This window comes from Megalops cyprinoides, chromosome 3 (assembly GCF_013368585.1).
Source record: "Megalops cyprinoides isolate fMegCyp1 chromosome 3, fMegCyp1.pri, whole genome shotgun sequence".
Taxonomy (NCBI): Eukaryota; Metazoa; Chordata; class Actinopteri; order Elopiformes; family Megalopidae; genus Megalops; species Megalops cyprinoides.
Genome location: NC_050585.1, coordinates 46,712,103 through 46,737,768, shown reverse-complemented (window position 1 = coordinate 46,737,768; position 25,666 = coordinate 46,712,103). Strand labels below are relative to the sequence as shown.

At 44.4% G+C, this 25,666-nt stretch overlaps 1 protein-coding gene across 1 annotated transcript; it reads right to left on the bottom strand.

The window, feature by feature from the left end:
- Positions 1-1,537: 1,537 nt before the first annotated feature.
- nsd1b (nuclear receptor binding SET domain protein 1b) lies at positions 1,538-24,087 on the bottom strand. The gene is made up of 24 exons (XM_036523900.1): positions 24,014-24,087; positions 22,306-23,237; positions 18,388-18,526; positions 17,523-17,695; positions 15,362-17,369; positions 15,077-15,198; positions 14,707-14,983; positions 13,960-14,051; positions 13,044-13,118; positions 12,746-12,809; positions 12,085-12,248; positions 11,756-11,890; positions 10,516-10,639; positions 9,816-10,016; positions 8,843-9,022; positions 8,290-8,446; positions 7,831-8,036; positions 7,593-7,705; positions 6,250-6,519; positions 5,326-5,442; positions 5,070-5,211; positions 4,390-4,496; positions 3,461-3,662; positions 1,538-2,256 (listed from the first exon to the last, which is right to left on the bottom strand). Exons 2-24 carry the CDS (start codon positions 23,218-23,220, stop codon positions 1,538-1,540), a joined length of 6,702 nt encoding a protein of 2,233 aa, XP_036379793.1. The 5' UTR covers positions 23,221-23,237; positions 24,014-24,087.
- Between the last annotated feature and the right edge of the window lie 1,579 nt (positions 24,088-25,666).

Sequence of the window (25,666 nt, the reverse complement as noted above, 5' to 3'; positions counted from 1 at the left end):
CATCTAGTACTCTTCAATTATTTTGGTTTCTTGTTCTATCTTTTCGAAGAGACACTGGCTAGACTCTTGAGAGACCCTAGACCCTTGGGAGATACCCTTGAGAACACAGCCATAACCAGCACCAGTCATGATCAACCAAATCAAATCATGTACGCTATCCGTAATCTGCCTGCATGCTTTGGAGAATGTTCCTTGTCCAACTTAGAGTAAGAACCAGGTTGGCCGGCTTAGCTGAGGTTAACAGGTGGCTTTTCGCGATCTTTCCTGTTGAGCTGGTCGTTATCAGCTCAAACCGCTGGCACTAGCCTACGGAGGGAGAAGACAAGAAAGGAGCATGCCGTTATCGCTCATCATAACAACGAGAGGTAGACAGAAGTACTACGGAGTGCAGAAGAACGTCAACTTTGAGATTCAGATGAAACTGTCCCGGTACAGATGCCAGCATTCAATGTGACAAAGTGCTGTAGCTCTGGTTGTGGATAACACAATTGTAAAAGTGACTGCGTTGCACTGAGCACTTTGGCTCAGTGACTAGCCTGGTTCCAGCTCTACAGTGGAAAGGGACTGAATCTCCCAGTGACTTTAAAATAAATACATTTAAAAAAAAAACTATAAAATCATTGCCATCATAAAAGAAGAAGGTCAAAAATGTACATGTGTTCACTGATGAGCAAAATGAAGAGTAACTGGAGAACTCTGAGAAAAACACGGAATGGTGTCATATATCCAGGCCAGCCTCATTCCCACCCATAGGATGGTACCATCATCGAGTGTAGCCAGAGAGCAGAGCTGACCATTGAGACTCAGCACCTTGTTGTTGCATTAAAGGTAGGGAGCACCTCTCTTATTCCAACTTATACATGATACTTGCTCTTGACATAAAACAAAAAGATAAAAAATTTAAAGCACAAAGTTTGTTTGAATGCTGAGAGAACGTGTCTGTAGGTTTGTAATTTAGTGAACTGTACTGGACTGGTTGCCATTTGCAGGGAAGTATAGTATCCATTTAGCATTAGCCACTTGTGCTATACAGAAAATGTATCACGTACTGAAGGCAGTGTATATTTGTAGAACAGAAATTTCTCTACATCAACAAATCTTTTCATCCCAAGGACAACTTTCATGTGGAACCATTAAAATATTTGCGTTATTTCCAGCACAGTCACAGTGCCACTTTCCCATCATCATCTTTCTGTAGTTTTTTTTCCCCCACTGTTGGTTACAATTTGCTCTCATTTTAAGTGTTCAGACATAATAGTTGCCATATTTCAAGAAAAAAGCTTGAGTGAATGTAAACATGTTCAAATAAAAAAAAGAACAAACAAACTCATGTGAAGAATGTAACAAGACCAGACAGCTTCCTCAGACTCGGAGGCTTGATGGGCCCACTTCGGCAGCTCCCAGCCGTGACAGACTTCACAATCAAACTGAAATGCAACGCAATCTGCTGGACAGCTGCTGGTCTGCTGGTCTCACTGCACCTCTCTGGTGAGGCCAGGGCGGTGTTGAAGATACACGGCCAGAAGAAAAGGAGAACTCATTTACCCCTCTTTCCTCGTCCCTCCCGGTCCTCCTCCTCAACCTCCCCCTGCTCCACCTCTCCATACTCATCCGGTTCCTCCACCTCCCCCGCCTCCATCTCCTCCTCCTCATCTCCCAGGTCCAGCACCACGCCCTCATCGGCAATCCCCTTCACTTCAACTTCATCGAACTCACCCTCATCCGCAAGCCCCTTCACTTCACCTTCCTCGAACTCTCCTTCACCCAAATCCCCTTCCACCCTTCCACGTTCTTCCTCCTCCTCAGCATCCTCATCTTCCTCTTTGCCGTCCTCGTACGAGGAGACCGGAGAGTAAGGGGTGTTCTGGGTGACGTCGATCCCTTTCGCGCCGCAAGAGGCCCCCGAACGAGGCGAGGGGGCGGAGCTGGGGGCGAGGGGGGTAGATGCGGACCTGGGCTGGGACGGGGCCTCGGACGGGGCGCCGGCGGCGACGGGCTCCGTCCCGGCCGCGCTCCCCCCGTTGGTCGCCGTGGCACCCGGCGCGGGGGCGGGGCGGTACTCACGGACCTCGCCGGGCTCCAGCGGGTCGGGCCCACAGGGGTCATGCTCGCTGCAGGAGAGCCGGCCGTCCAGCTTGGAGATGAAGAGCATGCTGTCCCGGTGCCGCGCGCAGTAGGAGCTGGGGCACATCTCGCAGAAGGAGGCCGCCTCCTTCCCGCACACGTCGCACTGGTGCCACGGGCACTCCCAGCGCCCTGCAACGCAGACACACCCCCAGCCATCAACAGCTTTCACTGCACACCCCGGACCAGAGGCGACACTGATCAAAAAGACTCGTTATCAGAAGGTGCAAAGGTGTAAAGACAGTTCTGTGGAGAAATGGTCAGGAATCTAGAAGCCCGTGGGGGTCAGGATAACGGCCATGGGGGTCAGGACAGCGGAATCACTGGCCATCTTCCAATGCAGACTTAAGATCCACTTCTTCAGACTGTATCTCGGTTCCGCCTCAACCCCCACCCCCCAACATCTGCTATTTGTAGTACTTCCTTTTTATTTTATATTTAGCATCACAATGTGTTTTGGATTCTGTGATCTCATGAATGGGATGTATGGTAGTACACCTGGCTTCCCTTAGTCAGGCTACACTAGTTTACTTGTGGTAAGGCTTGAATAGTATTATGCTCACACTTGCTGGTTTGAGAGTGTTGTTAGCCTGGTCTGACACTTTTGCTCATTCAGCCTGAATGGATACACTTCTGTTCTTTTGTGCTGGAAGTCACTCTGGTTTAAGAGTGTCTGCTGAATGAATTTAATGTCATGTAACGTAATATGTAATGACCCCTTCCATCCAACTGATTACTTCTGTTAGGTGACTCCTGGCTGACTGGAATATGAGCTAGAATTCCCCTGACACTCTGTGACTGGAGGTGACACTAATCAGACAGGCTCATTATAAGTCATATTCAATAATGACAGTTCTGAAGAGAAACGGTCTGGTATTTAAAGGATCATCTGTAACACTGTTGACCACTGTTGCTAAAGCCTTAATGGCAAACTATGCCTGTAAAAACACTGCTTTGCAAACTGAGAACACATTAAAAGTGAACAATGCAAGTAATCATGCAAAAGTTAGTTGGCAAAAAAATGTAATTACTACCAATAACCACTTAACTCTGGCAGTGGGGTGGCAGTGTAGCATAGTGGTAAGGAGCAGGGCTTGTAACTGAAAGGTTGCTGGTTTGATTCCCTGCTGGGGCACTGCTGTTGTACTCTCGGGCAAGGTACTTAACCCACAATTGCCTCAGTAATTATCCAGCTGTATAAATGGATAACATGTAAAAACTGTAACCTATGCAAGTCACTCTGGGTAAGAGCGTCTGCTAAATGCTAATAATGTAATGTAACTCTGCTATCTTCTCTCTTTAAAGCTGAGACAGGAGAGTTCGCTCGGACACCGACCTGCGGGCCGCTTGGTCAGGTTGAGGCAGTCGGCGTGGTACACCTTGGGGCAGCCGGGCTTCTTGCAGGACACGAGCTGTCCCCCGTCCCCGCAGCTGAAGCACTCGTCCTCGCGCTCCTTGGTCACCTCCAGCACGCTCTTGCGCTTCATGGGAACCTTCTTCTTCTGCTTGCGGGATTTGTCGTCTGAGGACGGCTGGTTCTGGGGAGCAGACGGTCCGCATCGTTGGGTACACATCTTGGGCTCACAACCCAACCCTGAGTGTACGGTGCTTCCACTAGGACACACGTGTGGGTCTGCTGTTGCACCATTAACCCAAGTGCTCCACCACCCCCTAACACCTGCTACTTGCACTACTTTCTGTTTATTTTATGTGTAGTATCAGGACGTGTTTTGGATGTGTTCTGTGATCTTGTGACTGCAATGTATGGAAGTATACTTGGCTTCCCTTGCCTAGGCAGATTGCACAGTCAACTTGTGGTAGGGCCTGAATAGTGTTACAGTAACACTCACTGGTCTGGGAGTTCTTTTTTTAAGCTTGGTGTGACACTGTTGCTCATTCAACTCGAATGGATACACTTCTGTTCTTTCATGCCAGAAGTTGCTCCGGTTGGGAGCATCTGCTAAATGAATGTAATGTAAAATACTTTAATAAATATAAGTCATGTAAGAAACTGAAAAAATGTGACCAGCCAAAGGAATACTGTAATGTAATATACTAATAATGTCTGGCACCTCAATTCTTAGAGCTGTTGGTGTTCATAGCTGACTATATACTGTCCGTCAAGCCGCTGAAGAAAAACATTTTCATCTTCATTTTCGCCGAAGTTCCCACAGTACCCACTCCCCGTTTGGGGGCTTAGAGGCGATCCTCTAAGCAACAGCGTGTGATTACAGCCACACTTAACGGACACAGTCATGTCCTCACCTTTGGCCTGACTCCCAGGAAGCCGCTACAGTTGGGAGCCCCACACTTGCACACGGTCCTTCCGTTGCCCAGGCACTCCAGGTTATAGTTAAAGGTGAACTCTGTGCCTAAAGAACAGGATCAGAGAGAGCCAGTTCAGACTGAAAGCACCCAGCAAAGGAAAGAGGCAGGTTTCAACTGACAGACACACACTGAACACTTCCACAGAGGGGTCGCCTGAAACAGAATTTATGGCATCCCGTAGAGCAGCGTTTCCCAAACCTCTCCTGGAGGACCCCTTTGTCCTGCATGCTTTAGATCTCTCCCTGCTCCAACACAGCTGATTTAAATGATCAGTTTGTTATTAAGCAGCTTCAGGACTTCATAACGAGTTGATCGTTTGAATCAGCTGTGTTGGAGCAGGGAGAGATCTAAAACATGCAGGACAAAGGGGTCCTCCAGGAGGGGTTTGGGAAACGCTGCTGTAGAGAAACGCAGCAGGACCTGCAGCAGCAGAACAGAAGCAGGCCATCATCTCCCTGAAATCCTATTATCATCTCTTTCTGGTAAGATTTTCACAACTAACAACTAGAGCACTAGGTTAAAAAAAAAACAGGCCCTTACCTGGTTGATGTCAATCTTTAGGTAAAGACAAGGGAGGACCCTCTCTGTGCTTGCAGGCTCAGGACCTTGTCACTCACCTGCAGGGATGTCCATCAGAGCGAAGAGTCCCACTCGTGTGTCCCCATTCACCGTCCACTTCTGCGTCTCGCAGTTGGGCTGGCAGCTGTGGTTCATGAAACGGGCCTGGTTCCCTTTGGGCCCGGCATCGATGATCCGGTCCTGCGGCCCCACAGACAGGGAGAGGAACCGTGATCAGAGGCACTGTCCAACCTGGAAGACGTACAGGTTATTTCCCCCTCACACCATCACGTTGCCGGTCAGAGCCCCGCCCACCTTGTCCAGGGTCAGCATGTAGAAGTTGCAGATGTCGTTTTCCTGCGCGTGCTTGATCCTCGCCCGGCACTCCTCCTCGTCAATCACCTCCCCCACGTACTCGCTCACAAACTCACCCTGAGCCCCGAATTCACAAAATAAAAAAACAAACTTAAATTCATCTGCTAGCAATATAAGGCAAAACACTAAAATGACAAAACGCTAAATTGTGATCGATTCTATATACCAATGAGCATTCAACTTTGAAGTACCTATGAAGTTGCCTATGAAGTATCAATATTGCTCATTACTGATGATTTTGTCCTTCATCAAATGCTATATTTTATTCTTTGAAAGTCTGATTTTTTCTGTTGTACCAGGACCCTTCTACATTCAATAGAAATGATTTTTCAGTGCCACTTCCTGCTTGCCCTTAGCTGCCATATCAGTGAGCTCCTTGACTGTGACTTGTCACAGCATATCCCTCATAGACTGGGGGGTTTCTGCTGTAATGGCCATCATTACATTACATCACATTACATTATTGTCATTTAGCAGATGCCATTATCCCGAGTGACTTACATATGTTTAGATTTTAACACATCCATTTATACAGCTGGCTATTTACTGAGGCAGTTCTGGGTTGAGCACCTGGCCCAAGAGTACAGCAGCAGTGCTCCTGCATGGAATCAAACCAGCGACCTTTTGGCTATGAGTCCTGCTCCTTAACGACTATGCCACACCATCGCCCAACATAAATACGGAATAAATATTCCAAGTACGCAAGGTAGCCTGTTAACTGCACAGCTGAGAACATTCATCTGCAAGCTTGGAGGTGGCAGTGGAAATCAAGGCTGCACAGTTGACTGACATATGCCTTTCTTTGATGGCAACGTCTTTTTTTTTTTTGAGGGACGAAGCTAGCTGCCTCTCGGTCACCGTTACCTTTTTGATGTCGAAGGCGCCGCGCAGGCCCCAGCCCCGCGCCAGTGTGCGGAAGATCTCCACCTGGGTGTACTGGCGCTTGGTGAAGCACTGGTTCTGGCAGCGCTCGCCCGCCGGGCACACCTGCGGGTGGCACTCGTACATCAGCATGCGGTTGATGCACTCCGAGTCCATGCCGCACGGGTTCTCGTCCGTCGCCTTGCAGTTGCAGCGCGGGATCTCTGACAGGTCGGCCGTGATGATCTGCACCTTGCCCACCGGCCGGTTCACCTGGAGTGGCACAGACAGAACGGCCTCAGGGTTCCCACTCAGATTACATTACATTGCATTATATTACTGGCATTTAGCAAACGCTCTTATCCACAGCAACTTACATCGGTTACAGTTTTTACACATTATCCATTTATACAGCTGGGTATTTACTGAGGTTAAGTACCTTGCCCAAGGGTACAGCAGCAGTGCCCTATCAGGGAATCGAACTGGCAACCTTCCAGTTACGAGTCCTACTTCTTACCACTATGCTACACTACCATCCCATATACTGCCCTACCACTACCAATCAGATTAGTATTTTCCCCTACATCTTGTACATTTCCTGCATTGACGCCCCCAACCTTTTCATTGCATTCTCCCGTTATCTCTAAAATTTTCATGACGCTTCACAGATACATACAACATTTTTAGGACAGTTTTTATCACTACAATAGACAAAACATATTGAGCTATCAAATTACTTTGATATAAATTCTAAAATATTTTGTGTCTGCATGCACATATATTCACAGATGCTCTGGTAGCAAATACCACCCACTGGTGCATTTGGTAGTAGGCTTTATGTATAAACAATTGAGCTTGCCAATTACTGATACAGCTCGACTTCATAGGAAATAAAATTGTGGCCTTGAACTAACAAGAAAGACAGATCTCTCTCATTAGCTGCAAAATAAAATAAAAATGTTAACTTTTTTTCTTGATTTGGGCAATTTTTTCATGGCTTTTAAAGATAGTTGGATATTTGACCACTTTCCATGCTTTTTTCTTGACCTTCCAAAGCGGATTCTTTACAAGGATTTTCAGGAACTATGGGAACCCTGCAACCTACTAACCCTCAACCCACAACTATTAAACAAAAAGTGTTTCGAAATGTGGTGTTGATCGTATCATAAATAAAGTCTAAGTCTTTCATTAGTGGGACTGGAATTTTTTAAGATGACCTGTTAAAACAGATAGAGTTATCCCTGAGTCAGAAATGCATGATGACTGTTCACTCAACTCAATTCTATAAAAAAATATTTTTTTTTGTGAATGTGACCTTTACTGTCTCTGCGAGGAGGGGTGGGTACCTTTATGTGTCTGTAAGGAGGGGGTTTCTTATCATTCCTTCTGTCTTCCTGGAGTTGCCTCAGTTCTTTCTCTGCCTGCAGTTCCTGAAACCTTTTGGCTGCTTCCCGCAGAGCTACAGAAAGACAAATGCACTCAGGGAAACGTAGTCCAGTTTAACTTTTACCTAGTCATTCTGGGAAATGCGGTCCAAGCACCTGAACCACAACCCTGAAATCCAAACGAAACACAAGCGGGTACCTTTCTTGTAGGTGGGGTCCACACCCTTTCCCATTTTGTCTTTGCTGTTGGCATCTCCCTCCATGTAGGGGAAGACCCGAGCCTGATAGGTCCACAGGTAGTCGTTGGAGCCAAAAAAGTGCACAGGGAACTCCCCAACCTCATGCTTCATGCGTAGGATGTTGGCAGGAATGTTTTTAGGGTGACTGACCTCTGCGGGCCACCATCTGGACAGGGCAGAGGGGGTAAACTGGGGGATGTTCTACACTGATGTACAGTGAGCTTTGTGACAATACTAGGCAAACAAATAAAGCAGAACAACTGGATAAGGACACCTTTCAATTTACTGTATTTGGCCCTACTAAATGCAAATGTGTCATGCAGCTGCTAAAACTAACCTTAACTTTCAAGCTCTTCATAATTTAACAACTGGAGCCTTTGACTGCTGAACTGAGAAAGGAAAGGTCTCTCGTCTCTGACCTGTACCGGCCCACTTTGACCCAAACCACCTCCTTGTAATGTGGTTTCTTCCCAGCCCGACAGTCGTTACAGAACCAGCTGCCCTCAGGCATCTCGATGTTCAGACACTCGCGGTGGAAAGCAGCAGGGCACGACTCACAGCACAGGAGACTGCCCCCTGCAGGCAGAAAGAGGTAACGTGGCTCACATCTGATGCGCTTTCCAACCGATCTGATACACAGGACTACATCTTTGATCATAACAAGATGCAATATAAAAATTTCCCAAGTTTCACCTATGACAAAATGAAATCTCTGATGAAACATGACTTATTTTCCATGGTAAACTGAGCAAATCCTTTCCAGCGAAACCAAATGAACCAACTTCCCATGCCTTTGTGGAAATAACCAACAGTTTTGTCACTGCAAGGTCTACATTCCACTGATTAGGCGGCCTGAATTAGTCTGGATTTCATTATCTCTAAGATGCAGACTGCATAATTGACCTCCCCTTCCTGTACAAGCCCTGTTTATCCCTCGGGCTGCGAGCGGGGGCCACAGGGCCCGGGACTGACCTTCGGAGCAAACGAAGCACCAGCTGACATTGACGTGCTCGTGGTTTCGGCAGCCCTTGCGAGGGGTGAAGTGGTTGGGACACAGGAAGCTGTTGTTGGCCAGGACGACGCTGCCGGCGGCCATGCAGTAGTCATTGGCGTGGTAGGCCACCGGGCACCGTACGCAGCGGGTCAGACGGCCTAACAAGAGCAGGGGGCGTTTTGGGGGACAGATGAAATAACTGGCTTTAAAAAGAACTAAGAGAGCCCTCACGGCACAAAAAAGAACTTGCTGGAGCCCTCACGGCACAAAAACCTAAAACGCACACATACACGCATACATACAAATGTGCCACCGCATAACTATGTGAGCACACCTACATCTGCACACCCTCTCCTCTTTCACACAGACACCTTTGCTTCATGAAGTTACGCAAAACCATCGACATAAAACCATTCAAGCCTCCTTCAGTAATTCCACTTGACAATAACAACAAGGAGAGATTAAAGTGTACTTCTGTAAATCTATATTACGTTCTATACTACTATATTATTATTTATGTATCCTATAAAACAAATCTTACTAGAAATACAGTACCAGTCAAAAGTTTGGACGGAACTGATTAAGATAATCGGAAACATGCATTCAAAGACATTTTGATCTAAAGACTTATGCTTAAACATTTGAAATTTGTTTCTTAAACAAATACAAATAGTGAAGTTGACGCCTAGGTATAAATTTCTTTCCAAAAAAATAAAATAAAATACTTTTTGGATATTTTCAAGAAACTAAAAGATAAGATAGTTTTGATTTGTTTGTAACACTTTTTTGGTCACTGCCTAATTCCATTTGTGTTATTTCATAGTTTTGATGTGTTTACTATTATTCTACAATGTGAAAAATGGTAAAAAAAGAAAAAACAAATAAAGAAAAGTGTGTCCAAACTTTCGGGTGGTACTGTACAGCAGCTTGCCTGTACAGCGGGGCACGTACCCTTGGAGACGGAGGGGTTGGCCGGGTTGGTGATGTAGCAGGACAGACAGACGTGGAGGGAGCAGCGGAAACCCCTGTGCAGGGGCACCGTCGGCGCGTGCCTGGCGATGCACTCCCCGTGGTAAAACTTCCCGCACACCGGAATCATGCAGCGTCTCACGTCCTTCCCCGGGTTTCTGCACACAAAGCAGGTGTGCACACCTGCGGCGGACAAACGGACAATCCCGGACTGAGCAAGACCACGCTTTCTGCCACAGGAATATAATCACACAAAGCAGGTGTGCACACCTGCGGCGGACAAACGGACAATCCCGGACTGAGCAAGACCACGCTTTCTGCCACAGAAATATAATCACACAAAGCAGGTGTGCACACCTGCGGCGGACAAACGGACAATCCCGGACTGAGCAAGACCTCGCTTTCTGCCACAGAAACATAACCAGAAAGAAAATGATCAAAGCAGCGGTTACAGCTGCTCCACAAAGCACCCGATTAATCCCTTTTTTCCCCCCTAAGCGTTCTGCGGTATCAAAGGAGAACGAATGAAACAAAATGCTCTAGTGCGCTAAGTTTTAATTGCATTCATGTCAGACATCAGAACCTGACAGTCGGCTGGGAAAGGGATAAAGCCGGAGAAAGGTTCGCATGGTTTCTCCGGTGCTGATCCTGGAGCAGCCGGTTTCTGAGCGGGGGGACTCACCGGAGGTGCACTCCTGACAGACAAACCTGCCCCGGGGCATCTCGGAGAGGCCGATGCACTGCAGGTGGAACGCCCCACAGCACTGGCCCTCACAGAGCAGCAGCTCCCCGGGCTTCTCACACACCTTCAGGGAAGGGAAATAGTTCCTTCAGCGAGTCGTTAATTCAACGTACGACTCAGAGTTTTGCCAACTCAGAACGTCAGGATTGTGGTCTTCCACCTCAGTCCCAGCCCCCTAACACATTTTATGTGTAGCGCTGAAAAGTGCTTTGGATTCCCTGATCTAGTGACCAATATATGTTGTATATTTGGCTTCCCTTGGCTAGTCAGATGGCTTAACTTAATTAACTTAGGGTGAGGCTTGAATAGTGTTATGCTCACACTCACTGGTTTGGGAGTGTTGTTAGCCATGTCTGACACTGTTGCTCATTCAACTTGAATGAATACATTTCTGTTCTATGGTGCTGGAAAGTGCCCTGGAAAAGAGCATCTGCTAAATGAATGTCATTTTACATTTACATTTATTCATTTAGCAGACGCTCTTATCCAAAGCGACTTACATAGGTTACAGTTCTTTACAATGTTATCCATTTATACAGCTGGATATTTACTGAGGCAATTGTGGGTTAAGTACCTTGCCCAAGGGTACAGCAGCAGTGTCCCAGCGGGGATTGAACCGGCAACCTTTCGGGTACAAGTCCTGCTCCTTAACCACTATGCTACACTGCCACCCCCATGCATGTCATGTAATGCAATGTCTTCCAGGGCTGGAAAGACAAGCCACATCACTCCCCGCCAGCAATCGACTAATGACAAAAGTGCTCAAAGCTATGGAGGAAGCCAATCTGAAAGAGAAGCTTTCTAGCCGAAATTCTGTGTCCCTTTTGCCAAATGGAGAGTCAGAGGAGGACACTTTTGTTTCAGCTAAATCACTCCCTGAGCCATCAAGAGTCAGACTCGGACAGCCATGCACAATTAACATCACCAAATGCTGCGAACAGTGACTTTACCAGTGAGATTAAAGCCTCATCTGCGCTCTGCCACCTCCTCCCTGAAAGTCCCTGGGAGCATAAAGGACAAGCCACAATGGCCCACAGGTAGAGTCTATAGGCGAGGGTTCCTTGGTCTACTGTGAGTTTGTGGATTCTTCCACCACTCAAGCCAGGAACTTTGCCAAACGTTTGTACAACTTTCATGCAATGTTGCGCATATGGAGAACACAGCTCAAGGGGCCGCTCACCTGGCACACATTCTCCTTCATGGAGGCCGCGCCTCCTTTCTCCATCGGCAGTCTCTTATTGGTGGAGAGCCCTCCATCGCCAGGCGAGGACCCCTCCTTCACCGATGACAAGCTATCATCGTAGCACGCAAATTCCTGAGGGAGCGACGGGAATGGCCCAGTTACTGAGAAAAAGCTGCCTTATCGTGTACAACATCATCCTTCACGACATTTCAACATCGCACTTCATGCAATTACAACAGCCTGAAAACTGAGTTTCACAATTTGCTCCTCAATGCCCACACACGGCGAAATGCAGACTCAGTGTAACGTGTGAGCCCTGATCTAACCTCTGAATCCAGTGTACTCTTGCCGTCCACATGTGCATCAGCATCCAAAACTCCAGCTGTGGGGGAGTCATCGTCTCGCACCTCCTGCAGGCTCCCAGGAGCAGGGGGCTTCTTGGCCTGTGCATGGGCGGCCACGGCGGGACGCCTGTTCTTCTGTGCAGAGCCTGCATTCACACATTCACTTCATCATACACCCTTACTAGCATACTGAACACGTGCTGCACCCTCCTACTCCTGTCACTGTTGAACAAGTCTGGCTAGTGCAAAACAGAATGAATTTGTACAGACCAAATCGATATACAATGTAAAATAGTTGTTTCTCATGTGATTTACTAAAATTGCATTACATTATCATTACAGTATTGGCATTTAGTAGATGCTCATATCCAGAGCGACTTACATCAATTACAGGGTTTTTTTTGTTACAACATTATCCATTTATACAGCTGGATATTTACTGAGGCAATTGCAGGTTAAGCACCTTGCCCAAAGGTACAGCAGCAGTACCCCCATGGGGAATCGAATCAGCAACCTTTCGCTTACAAGTCCCGCTCCTTAACCACTATGCCAGCAACTTTCTTACATTTTAATTTTTTTTTTTTTTTTTTTTAAACTTCGAAGGAGCAGTTCGCCCTCCCGAGTCTGATCCCGTTCTACAAACCTGAATGAGCCCCATTTGTTGTAGAACTGGACAGAGGAGGCACTTCCTTCTTCACAGACCTGACCTGCAACAAAGAACGCCTTATCAGTGCTTAAGTTATCGCGCTTTCGGTTTACCCTTCCCCAACTTTCTGCTGATATGGAATGGTACACAACAGAAAAACACGCGCACAAAGCAGCCACCAGGAAAGGCCATTGGGTATAATGCTGTGCAGTGGGAAAGGAGAACAGAGATCTATTCTGAGGCCAGTCTCCAGTGATTCCGTGTCCTGCCTCGTTCTCTCCACTCCTGCCCTCACCTCATCCAGCTTTTCCCGATAGTCCTGGACTCCTCCAGACTCCTCCTCTGCCCAATTACCTGGCTGCCTACACTCCTGAGCCCGACCAAGAGACGGTGAAGAAAGCAAAGTAGAACGGGGGAAAAAAACATAACACCTGTAATCATTTTTTTTTACAGCACTGTGAAAATTCTCTGGGAACTCTCTAAAAACTGCCAAAAAAATTATCATAATGCAAAATCAGAATTATTAATTGGATTATTTCAATTTATTTTGCATCAGTAAATCTGTAACAGCAGTGTGATCACATCCAGTCTGTGATGTAAAATGCCCTGGTGGTGGGGTGGGGGTGGTATCAAGACCATTTTTTTGATGCTAGTCCACATCTGTAATGATTAGCTATTTCAATAGTAGTCATGAGTGGTCAGAATTTGTGAATGACAATGAAAAGTTTGCTCTTCTGTAGACACACACTGTTTTACCCCAGTTTACAAACTAGAGGTAGCGGAAATTAGCGTAATCTTTCTCCTTGCTATTCGGTATCTCATTGAAGGGTGTTTAAACAATCTAGTCACAGACACTGCAACTAAAGTCTTCAATGAAGTATGATGGATTATGAAATGTGGTACTAACAAAATTATTTGTACCATTTTGGCATGTACCTGTTTGCCATTTATTTGGGCTGCCTCAGGTTTTTAAAGGTCTCACTTGTAGTCTCAATTCTGTCTTGCAAACAGAAACCCTCCCATAATTACTATATCACTATACTCCACCTACAAGTTTAAATCACTTTTCATAATCTAATGTCAGCAGACATACAATGGATTAGGGAGATGGATAAAAATCATAATTATGAATGAAATGAAAAGCAAAATGGTAGTGGACAGAGTAAAAGCTGGTGATGCATCCCCTCCAAGCTACACACACTCCCTCTTACCTTCTTCTTTGGGATTGATATGGGCTCTGCTTCAATGGAGCACTCCAGAATTTTCTTAGTGGGCTTTCGCTGTCTCTTCCTGCTCTGGCACTCTGGAGGATGTGTGTGTGTGTGTGTGTGTGTGTGTGTGAGAGAGAGAGAGAGAGAGTGAAGAGCCAGCCAGCCACAATTCATCACCAATGTAGGAAAATCTGATGTGGAGACAGTGATCAACTTCTTTTGATGTAAAGGCCACCATCTAGTCATTTCAAGTAAGCACTCAACACAGCAGTGTGTGGTTTGTTGTGCAATGTATTCTGGGATTGATTATGCAGTGCACCATCGGCAACTTAGTTTTACCTGATGACAAAATAATGGGCACAATAATGCAAAGTTAATCTAGGTATTCGTATCTGCTATGCAAATAAAACAAGAACCATAATGACTACACCAGAGCGCAATGGCACACGTCTCTGTGTGTCATAATGATGTCCAGTTTGGTATAATGGTAATAATTATCAAACATCACTTGACAGATTAGAAATGATACAAAGCACTATAGACTCTCTGGTGGAGTTCATCTCAGATTTGTTGGTGGAATAACGGATTTGTATGGATTACTATTTATTCTCCTAAAAACATGAACACCATACAGTACGTTAACTAATGGTCCCGTTATGAAAAATAACTACGTTCCATCAACTGCTATTGTACACAGATCACTGTGTGCATCTGAATGCATTTCACTATGATAAAATGGTTCCTTACCAGCTTCTGCATTGTGCTGCATTTTGGCCACATCTGTCACACATCCTGCTTCAGAAGGGGAGGGGACTGCCTCTGGGGGTGGGGTTAGTGTGTCTATGGGCGGGGCATGGTCATCTTGGAGTGACTTTTGTTCTGTGACTGGTGGTGCTGGTTCTGCAGGAGCCTTAGTCTGCTCTTCGGGGGGAGGTGTCTGCAGCTCTGGTACTGAGTTCAGAGGGTCTTGCCTTATCTTCCCAGATGCTCCATGTTCTGCCATTCTGTTATTTGACTGAGACACCTACAGACCAGGAGTGTTGAAAATAGTGAGTGAAAGGATGGTCTTCTCTGTGTTCATTCACAAACACAAAAATACACAGAAGAATAATGTTACCTTTGCAGAAGACTCCAAGTGCTTCTTCGGTTTCTTCTTGGTGGAAAAAAACTGTTCATATTCTTCCGTACATTCTATGAGTCTTTTGCTCGGTTTCCTAAGGCGTTTACTTTCTTTATGTGCTGCGGACATCAAGTTTCGAAAGTCACCATAAAATGAGCAAAGGTCTTTTCATTTTAACAAGACAAAACATGGTAAATGAGAAATCTAAAAAAAAAAAATAAAAGCCTTTAAAAACAAAAGTTTCAGCCACTGCTATTGCTGTAATCTTCTCCAGCCACTTACCTGGAAAGACTTCCTTCTCTTCACTTATACTGGCAGTAATACTTTCAGCCTGCTTGTCATCACCCCTCTTTGGTTGCGAGGACCTGGAAGGGTCTGGACCAAACACCATTCTGTCCCTTCCAGCCTCCCCCAGCTTTGAAGGCACCTCAGTCAAGGGCTTCTCTACCCTAAAACAGTTGTCATACTCCTCTATCTGTGCCGACTCCCCAGTTTGCTCAAACTTTTGCCAGCGTTTCTTTGGAGCCACTCTGGTGAAGTTACCCTCAGGAGCGCCATCTAGGAGATGGGGCGTCTCTCCAGTCGAGAGAGGGGACACTAATCCAGGCGTTGTCCCATCAGCGTGACCACGCGCACCCTCCTTCCCGTAAGTGTGCTCAGCCAGTCCCACAGGTATGGTAACAACACTTTTTTTAGCCGATGATGGTCGGATCTTTTTGGCCCGCTTTTTTGAACTTTGAGATGGGCTTGTGGCCTGCTTGTCTTTTGTGACAACAAAGCTGTTACTATCCCCTCCGCTTTTAAGGTTTCCCTTCCGCCTGTCTGGCCTGGGCCTCACTCGTTTGGGTTTCGTGTGCGCAGACTTTGAAGCCTGTGCTTTGCCCTTTCCGCCATTTTGTGCTACGGAACCCGTTGCCTCATCACCAGCCGATTCCTCTCCTGGCAGAGGAGGCAATAGAGATGGTTCCTCTTTGATAAGAGCACTGGAGGGTCCTGCTTCCAGCACTAACGGCTTTCCGTCTTTTTCTCGGCTATCGTGCATGTCCTTTAGCAGCATCAAAAAGGTACTGAACTTGTAGTTTGCATCTGGCCGAAAGGTGGCAGGCTTGCCAGAGCCGTCCTCTTTATCCGCAAGGGACTGAAAGGATATCTCCTTCCCTTCTTGGAAGGCTTCCATTGGCGATTTTGCTGGTGAGGAACAAGTGGATATATCTGACAGGCAAAATTCTTTCTTGACCTGAGTGGCGGAAGAATCCACAAACTTGCAGTAGACTGAGGACTCCTCGCCTTCAGACTTTACCTGTGGGCCATTGTGGCTCTTGTCCTTTATACTTTCAGGGACTTTCAGGGAGGAAGTGGCAGAGTTGTGTGCAGATGAGGCTTTAGTCTCACTGGTAAAGTCACTGTTAGCAGCGTTTGGTGATGTTAACTGTGCATGGCTGTCCGAGTCTGACTCTGACGGCTCAGGGAGTGATTTAGCTGAAACCAGGGTGTCCTCCTCCGACTCTCCGTTTGGCAAAAGGGATGCAGCATTTTGGCTAGACAGCAGCTTCTCTTTCAGACTGGCCTCCTCCATAGCTTTCAGGGCCCTTGTCATCAGTCGATTGCTGGCGGGGAGAGATGTGGCTTGTTGGTCCAGTCCTGGAAGACCGCAGTCTTGATGTTTTGACTTGGTAAAACTTGGACTCATATGTTGAACTAATGACTCACTAAAAGAACTATTGTCAGAGTCAGAGCCTGCATCTCCAGTGAAACCTTTCCCAGCTCTGTTAAACCACAGGCCTTTGAAACTTTTGCGTGCCGGTATCTTCCTCGTGTCTTTCTTAGGGGGCAAGGATGACTGACTATGGTTGGGTCTGCAGGATCGTTCATTGGCTTTAGGACACAGAATCCTTGGCACAGAGTCAATGTCGGAATACGGACAGTCTCCAATCTCCTTTTTACGCTCATCAGCATTGCTAGATATTTTTTTGGTCAAAGAACCCTCTTTTTCAAGGTCAGCTGACTTTGAGAAGTTCTTCTTAATTGGTGGACACTTCTTACTGCTTTCTTTTGCCTTGGAAGGTTTCTTGGAGACTACTGCAGAGAGATCCACATGGGTGGACGCTGTGGTTACTGAGTTGCCGGGTGGAGCTGCCGAGACCTTTTGCTCCTTCCCTGGCATGGGTCCATCAAAGCAGCTCTTCTTCACGGTGGAGGCATCTGGAAGGACCTTCTTTAGTGGCTCTGGAAGAACTGCCTCTGCCTCCAGTACACTGGCCTTCCAGGACTCCAGGAAACGCTTGGGTATCTGGAGAAGAGTGAAGCCAGTCAGTTATGCAGTCAGTTCCTCTTCTAAACAGATTCATTCATAATACAACCCCCCCCACCCCTTGAAGTGACACTGCACCATGTGCTTGTAGTGTCTATGTTTAAGCTGTTGTTATTTTTGACAGTTATTTACCGAATACTTGTAGTTTTCATCCTTTTGCCTCCCTCTTCTTCTAAGTACTGGCAGATTTTCGAACTGGTAGCCCCCCTCAAAAGTGTGAGTGGCTTTTGAAGGGACCCACGCCTGGTCCAAGATATCTCCAAACGTCCTGACAAAGTACTGATGGCAAGGCCTGTCAATGAAATCTGACACAGCCACAACAGGAGACCATCACAGCAAAGACATAATGTAAAAAGACACCTTCAGTATGAATGGTATACAGCATGATAAAAAAGTACTATAAGTCAACATGGAAAGAAAAATCTGTTGTTATCAGCAACAGAAATGCCTTGCTAGTAACCTGTAAGTTGAGTGAAGCACCTCTAAGATGCTCCTTATTACACAACTCTTTGTGAGGAGAAGATGACACTATTTTTCAGATCAGAATAACAGCCTCAGTTACATGTCTGCCTAAATCATGTAAACAAAAAACTTGATTACAGTTGGTTACTTGTGAATGTGACACTTTGATACATATCATAATTAGAAAACTGAAACTCTTTTTTTCTTTGATGTGTTGAATTATCTGTTTAGTCACTTTGTAAAACTTGGTTTTAGGTCTTTTTTCAGCTAGTTACTTCTTGTGTTCTGTTATGAGAGCAGCTGACACAGAGTGACATTCAATTATGGTAAACCTACTTGCAACCATGAAGCACAAATCATGTTTTGATATTGGACATAGCCTGCGACTGAACCGTCAGTGAGCTGCAATGTGCCAACTTCCAGCAGCTTTCCATAACAAATGCTGTCCATGTTTCAAAAAAACACAGTCAGTAACTCAATTCGATAAAGTATGAGGTCACACAGACTACCTGCAAGAGCGTACACAGGTGCCCACCTTTTATTCTGAAGCAGGTTCCATCCATCGGCTCGCTGGTCACCTGACAGGGCCACCAGGGCCTGCGGTTGAACTTGGCCCAAATAATGTCCCCCACTGAGTACTTCGCCACCGGAAGCTTCCTCTTCGGACTGTTAAGCTGTGAACAGATACATGAGAGAAAAATAACTACGAGAACATTCAATATCATCTCTCAATTGGTGTTAACCTCAAGTCACATTTCTCCAGCATCTAACTACACTCCTCTACCACATACTTTCATCCGTTCTCAGAGGGCTGTACAGAATTTTATTTTCCCAAGAAAAAACTGGGTAACATGAGATGTATAAGAGAAAATAAATAGAGCATATTTTCTAGCTATTACAGCGATGGTTATGGTTGTCCCTTTTGTAACCTGGTCTAATATGATTTTACAAATCATTTATTTACTAAGAACAACTGGACTAAGTAAAAAAAAAAAAAAAACACTATTGTTCACAAGTGAATAAAATTTGTCAGTTCAAAAAAAGCTTATCTTCTTAAGCTCAATCAAAACTAGATTATTTTGCAGAATGAAATTAATTAGTGCAAAAGAATAGGAACATTAATTACATACAGTAAAAAGGTCATTTCTGATATAGTAATTGGTTTGCTTGATGCCCAGTTACTCACCGCTCATAAAATATGGCAGTGTCTTTTATGGAAATATCACCAACAAAATAAACAGATTTTGGAGCAAGGCCATGGTAACACATAACGCAAGTATGATGTCAAAGTGCACTGATTGTTACAAAAGTAAACCATACATTTTAAAACATAAAAAATAATATTTGAAGCCCTCTTGCCCTATTACATTAAATGACCCTGAATGACTACCCCCTGCACCATTTCAAATCCGTGGGAACACTCTGTGTAATGCAACACAATTTTTCAGTTGTTTACTATCTATATGGCTGAAGGCCATTTCATAAATCACTATCAACCTTGTCTCCACTGTCAACCTTTGTCTCTGCTGATCACAGTAACAAAACGTGGCTCATGCACCACAGTTATGAGCGATTCTGTTTTAACAAAAAAATCATTGTTTTTGACAAAACCCACAGTGTGCGAATGGCCAAACATGGGCATAAACACTTTTTTCCAATAAAACGGTTTCCGACCCACAACTTTAAAAAACTCTGAGAGGGTTACCAGAAGAAAACTTCACATAGAATGACTCACATCACAAAACATTCCAATGACATAAAGATTCTACTTCTGCTTCTACTGACACTTGAGAACACAAACTTGGTATTGCGGCCTCTTCAGTAATAGACCAAATGAATTCCATTCATAATTTTAACACCTAATTTCAGTACTGCAATTCCTCAGAAAGCCCCAGTGCAATGTGTTTCTTCTAAATTTTCAAATAGTGAAAAGTTCAGCAAAATGATTTGTACTTTTCCTGTTTGCTTAATTTGTGACAGTAAAAGCAAGCAACCTAGCAGCATTTATATTCAATTTAAAGCAGCATCTCATCAGTCTTTTTTATTTGATAATGTTTCATGTCGCTCACGCATAGCTGGACAGCTGGTTTAAAAATCATTGTTCTTCATGTTAGATAGATAGTCATGTACACCTAGCTGCCTAACTGACCTCACTCTGTCATGGATCCTTTGAATTTGCCCAGTATACCTGAACACTTCTTAGGGAATTAGCAAGCTATATACGTACAAAATGCAATTTGTACAGGCTACTAAATCGGGCCATACATGAGCCAGTCTAAGCTTTCAACAGTAACACAGTGGTTTAATTCATGACAAATTAAATGATCAATGTCATGCAGTGTAAAAAATGTAAAATGTTTGTGAAGCTTTCAAATTTACTGAAGATTACAAATGGTGTGGTGTAAGAACTGCTTTAGAAGCCAGCTAGTGCTAATGTAAAAGTGAACCTAGTGTGAAAGTGTAGTGTAGTAAAAGTGCTTTTTAGAATTCACATACTAACCTCACATAACCCATTTGCTGCACTGAAAAATATATTAATTCGGTGTCCTTACAGATGCATGTTTAAACATATTTCTTGTGCATGAAGAATTGTGCTGCATTACTCTAAATATAAAAGCTACTGTGCTACTTAGCCAATAAGCTTGAAATTAAACCATTCACTTACATGACCGAAAGATCTTTTTAGAAATCTGAACAAAAATACGTTTAGGCCACATTCTATGCTAAACATACCAGTCTCATAATCATAGTATCTCTGACTTCCCCTGGGATCCTTGGGCCTACTAAACACATAGTATGATGATTTACGGAAGAAATTTCTACTTTGAGCTGTGACCTGCAAAAACACACCAAATATGAATAGGTGACCTTGACAAAGGAAATTAAAAACGGGATGAAGTTAAACACGGCCATCATTAGTAACACTTGTTTTATTCTAGTGTCAGCTCCACCCTTTGACTTTTCATTCCATAAAAGTACTTTGAGAAATGCCTCAGGGAGTACAGACTTCCAAATGATGCCATGATCCAATCAAGTTTCTTTCATGCACTGCTATGTGACCATTTTGGGAGGTTCAAGTAAAAGAGAAATAACCTAAATAGCTTTTTAAAATTATCCTTTATTTTGCATGATCTGAGGCTGGCTTAGGAGCAAACACTGATATGATAATATAGGGCCATCACACTACTACAACTTCACACTGGATATTATTGCACCTGTTGAATGTAGCCCTGATTGGAGAGTTACAAAGAATACTATCCTTTTAAAAGCCTGACTCCCTCTTTTTCTAGTTTCATTTTAGCATGACAAAAATGAAAAAAAAAAGAAAAACATGGTAGCATTTATCCAATCCCTGTCTAAATTACATATACAAGTCATTTTTCACATCAGTGTGTAGTCAAAAGACTAAATGCTGAATGCTAAAATTAAAAATATTTGTTGAAACAAATGCTGCAAAAAATGTTTGTCAAAATTTCAACTTAGTGGCCATATAAAGTACAATACAGCAATTTGAAATGTATGTCCCACTGAAATACCATACAGTAGACAGCAGATAATACATGCTTCCATTTGTAGTGTACTGCCATGAAAGCCATACTATACTATCTCAATGCCACAAAGTAGATGGCTGATAATTATGCTTTCGTTAAATTACACTAAAATGACAGACAGTTCTTTATTTTCCTTGTAATAAGCCTGGGTATGAATCCTAAGGAAACACTGGCAGGAGTGGACACACATAAATATGCATTGCATCACATAAAAAAGCTCCAATGTCTAGTGGTTCAAGGGGGCTTTAGATATTTCTGCACTGCCCAATCCTTGCAGTAAGATAAATGCTACCATAAATGCCAACGACTAGGCTAATCAGCAACAAGTAGGCTTATCATAGCAACCTCACGTTCAAAACCAGACAGCAGCCCAACTACTTGCATGTTACTCAACATTCTAATATGGATCAATGATCTTGTTTACAAACAGAGCCCTGTAGTGGGTGTGTGAAAGAGTAAGCTATATACCACGAATTTCCAGTGGCCTTTGAGTTTTAAAAATTTGTTTTTTAGGCTGTCTGCAGACTTGGTGCTAAAAATGAAAGTGAATTTTCCTATTTTAATCTATTTTAAACAGTGCTGAATTAGAAATATTTTGAACTACAACCTTGAAACCCAGTCTGTTTCAGGGCAAGAACATTTTGTATCAACTCAAATTAAGTTAGGACAGCATGGAAAAAAAATCTTGCCTATTCAGCCAGAATTAGGCTGCTCCTCAACTTCAAACAAAGACACATCGTCAAACTGAAATGCACTAGTTTTCAACTGCACTAGTTTTCAACACAGCAGATAGATGATATGCCTCAGCCAGATGTGAAAAAAGGCAACATTCACAGTCTGGCAATCATAGAGAATGAAACTGAGCACACCGAGAGTGACTGAAAGCGGTGTAGAATGCTTACAGTATTGGCATGAGGGCCATTGGGTGAGACGATACTGAGGTCAGCCGTGTTTTGGGATGGGTCACTGCCAGAAACGGCTGTCCTAAATCCAGAGGGGCTGCTCCCCAGTGAGGGCGGCTCACAGTCACTGCCCAAATCTTCATCCGAAATCTCCCCGTGGCCCATTCGAACATCGTCCAGGCCACTGGGACATGGGGAAAGCTTGTCTGTAGGCATGCCCAATTCCAAGTTTTTTGCCATTAGTCTGCAAAAACCAGATTCCTGTGCATCTGCAGGAGGGTCCACCCTTGGACTGCAAGAAGTGCCTGTGTCCCTAACCTTTCTCCTTCTGTCTGTCTTTGACCCATGTTCAAAATGCGAAGTGCCATCATTTTCCTCCTTGCCCTCCCCGTTCTCGAACAAAGTTGATTCAAAGTGCAGGTAGCCGTTTGGAATAGTACTGGTGTGCTCCAGACAATAGTCCGGACTGGGCAGCGAGAAGCAGCTGTTCTTTTCCAAGTCCTGATTGGGTAGATAAGTGCCTGTCTCACTGTTGCAAGGTGGAGGCGATACATGGGCCAGGGCTGACCCAAAGTCAGTCCTTCCCATGGGGCTTGGCGTGTGCAGATCTCTCCTTGGGCTCTGGAGGTCCCTCTCTGGCAAAGCCAGTTCAGGTCTGCTCACCATAGAGGTCAGGTCCTGGAGCCTTCTCAGGGGACTGTATGAAGAAGAGGTCTCCTGTTGATTGTACACATAGGTGGATGCAGGTTTGAAGGCAGGTACTGTGGACAGCTGCATGGTACATGAATCTACTCCAGCCTCAGAGCTGTACTTGTTTCCATAGGGAGCAATGGGGCCATCAGTGGCCTGGAGCTCCAGTGGACTGGAGCAGCACTCCAAGGCATCCCTGATTGTCAGTTCATACGACTGATTCATGCTGTCATGGCTCCATCCTGGGGGAAAATGAAGACAGATACAATTTTAAAATCAACACCAGTTGACAATAAGAAATTTAACTAGTATGTTATTTTAAAAATGCATAGCACCCATAGCATCGGCAAATAGGAAGCTATACAACTATATGGAGTTCTATTCTGTAACAAAAAAAATGCAAAACGTCAAGTTACATTATTAACATTCAAGCGGGAATGTAATAGAAAATTATTAAACTGTAAACTTATTGCACGTTAATTTTATTCCTACATAGGAACTTCGTCTTCAAATCAGTTATCCCAAAAACGCTATCTGGAATGCACGAAAAATACGTCAAAATGTGCAATATTTCCTGCATCCAATGCCTATCTAGCTAGCTAGCTCGCTAGCACCTATCAGTGTGGGATTGCTTCGTTTCGAGCCGGTCACGTTACTATCGGGATAACGTTTAGGCTTATTCGAGGGCATACATTTAACGTACTGAGATGCCCCATTAGACACCGAGCAAAGTTGACATGCATTTAAAAAGTACTGGAGATCGCCGAGTTCATGTATTAAAAATGAGCTACCTTGTGACAGCGCTGCACTTCACCATCAACTCTGAGACATGGTGCAGGTGGCTACCTAGCTACGTTCTGTGCACAGCTACTTCCTTGCTAGCCAGCACCATCAACACCAGTTCACACATACATGCACACTTACACACATCGACAGATGTCCACACACAGAAAAAAAAAATCACGATATGTGCACACATTATAAAAAGGATATTTTTAAAAATCCGCCAGATTCTTACCATTTATATCTCGGTCACAACAGAAACAACCGAAACAATATCAAATTTTGACATAAAACGTGATTTTTTTCCAATTTGTGAAAGCGGATCTGCAAAATCCCGGCTGCAGTAATACTAGGCCAGGATCCTGTACTCATAGTCTCCACTTCAGCTAGCTATCACTTCACCGGCGGCCCCTTCAAAACATAAATAGATGCATGTACTTCACTTTCGTATAAAAATCCTTCCCTTTTAGCGAAGTATCTTAGAGCTGCAAAAGTTTAAGATACCCTACGTAACACTAGCACTTTCATTTTAAATATATGATGATTGTTTCCTTGCTGTCGACCTGCCCCTGGTTTTAATACAAGCCCTCACTGACTGTCTGTGCCTCTGTCTAAGAGCGACCAATCGGTACCGCTACCCATCCCCCAGTCGGTACAGCAGGATACTATCCAGCTCACAATAGTGTACAACTAGAAAACCTAGGACAACCCTAATACGTGTCCACGGAAAGAAAGCTTGACCTATTATTTTTAGTCGTCCAATCCTAACCAACTTCTTTGAAAGCCATTCCTCTACATAAATGAACAGCATGGCGTGTAATTTACAGGAACACTGCCAAAATATGACAAGCGTACCATTAGTTCTGCTTATCCCAAGAAAGGCGTCACCACCCCCCATCTTAGGTTACAAGTGTGATAAAGAAATTTTTATGTCCAAAAACAGCCTAACAGTTGATAAGTACAACACTATACCGGGAGAAACGACGATATTCCGACGTTTTAGCGTGTTGAGAGGACGAATGGCAAAGTCAATTCCTTGCTACTCAGGTTCTTCAAAATGGAGTCTGTGAATGCAGACTTGTATTAAACAGGCCACAAAGTGTTAAATGCATTTCGATAAAAGGACACATTTGGGCTCAACAAAGCCGTTGGCGCTTGTGCACGGGGTTTCACAACGTTATTTTGTTCATAAAGATAACATTGCCCCATATTTATTGCACAGAACGGATCAAAGCATTAAACTCATAATAAGACCATTTATGCGTTTTGCGTATATCATATGACTCAAATTTCACAGGAAACGTATACTGCAAGAGAAACGGCGATAATGTGCAATTTGGGGGCAAATTAATTGTTATAACAGACAGAACTGTTCATTTGGGATGTATTTTCCTCCCCACAACTGTGTTTCAATCTCTCCTCGTATTAAAATTGTTACATGTTGTTGATTTATCGTCTGTCTTTTGAAGAGGAGGAGGGGGGAAATGGAGGCTGTGTTACAGCACAATCGCTTGATGCCAGCTGACAAAATCACGTCTATTGCCAACATGACAACTGTGCCACGAACTACAGCGTCTCTTCAGTTCGGTTAATGTTTGCTCGAACCTGTTTGAATAATCGTTTTATTCGCGTTGGTTCTAAAAAAAAAGTATGAATTGCCACCTACAGGCTGCTTGGATCGTATGTTGCCCACACACAGGTAAATGCATGGCCACTGGTGTCAGCTGAGTTATTTAACATGTTTTTTTCCATTGTATTTTATTATTAACGGTATCATTATACTTAAAGGACAAACAATTATATTAATACATACTGGCAATAAAATTGAATAATTAGGGAAACTAGTCGAGCGAGAACGTCCCAGAAATAGATGGCCGTGTTTTACTTC

Bases quoted from the DNA above. Each gene is read 5' to 3' on its own strand.
- nsd1b (XM_036523900.1), bottom strand. From the start codon at position 23,220: ATGAATCAGTCGTATGAACTGACAATCAGGGATGCCTTGGAGTGCTGC. The intron at 14,984-15,076 runs GTAACATTATTC...CCTGGTCTGTAG, and splicing joins ACTTGGAGTCTTCTGCAAAG to GTGTCTCAGTCAAATAACAG. The intron at 2,257-3,460 runs GTCGGTGTCCGA...TCTGCGTTGCAG, and splicing joins CCTGACCAAGCGGCCCGCAG to GGCGCTGGGAGTGCCCGTGG.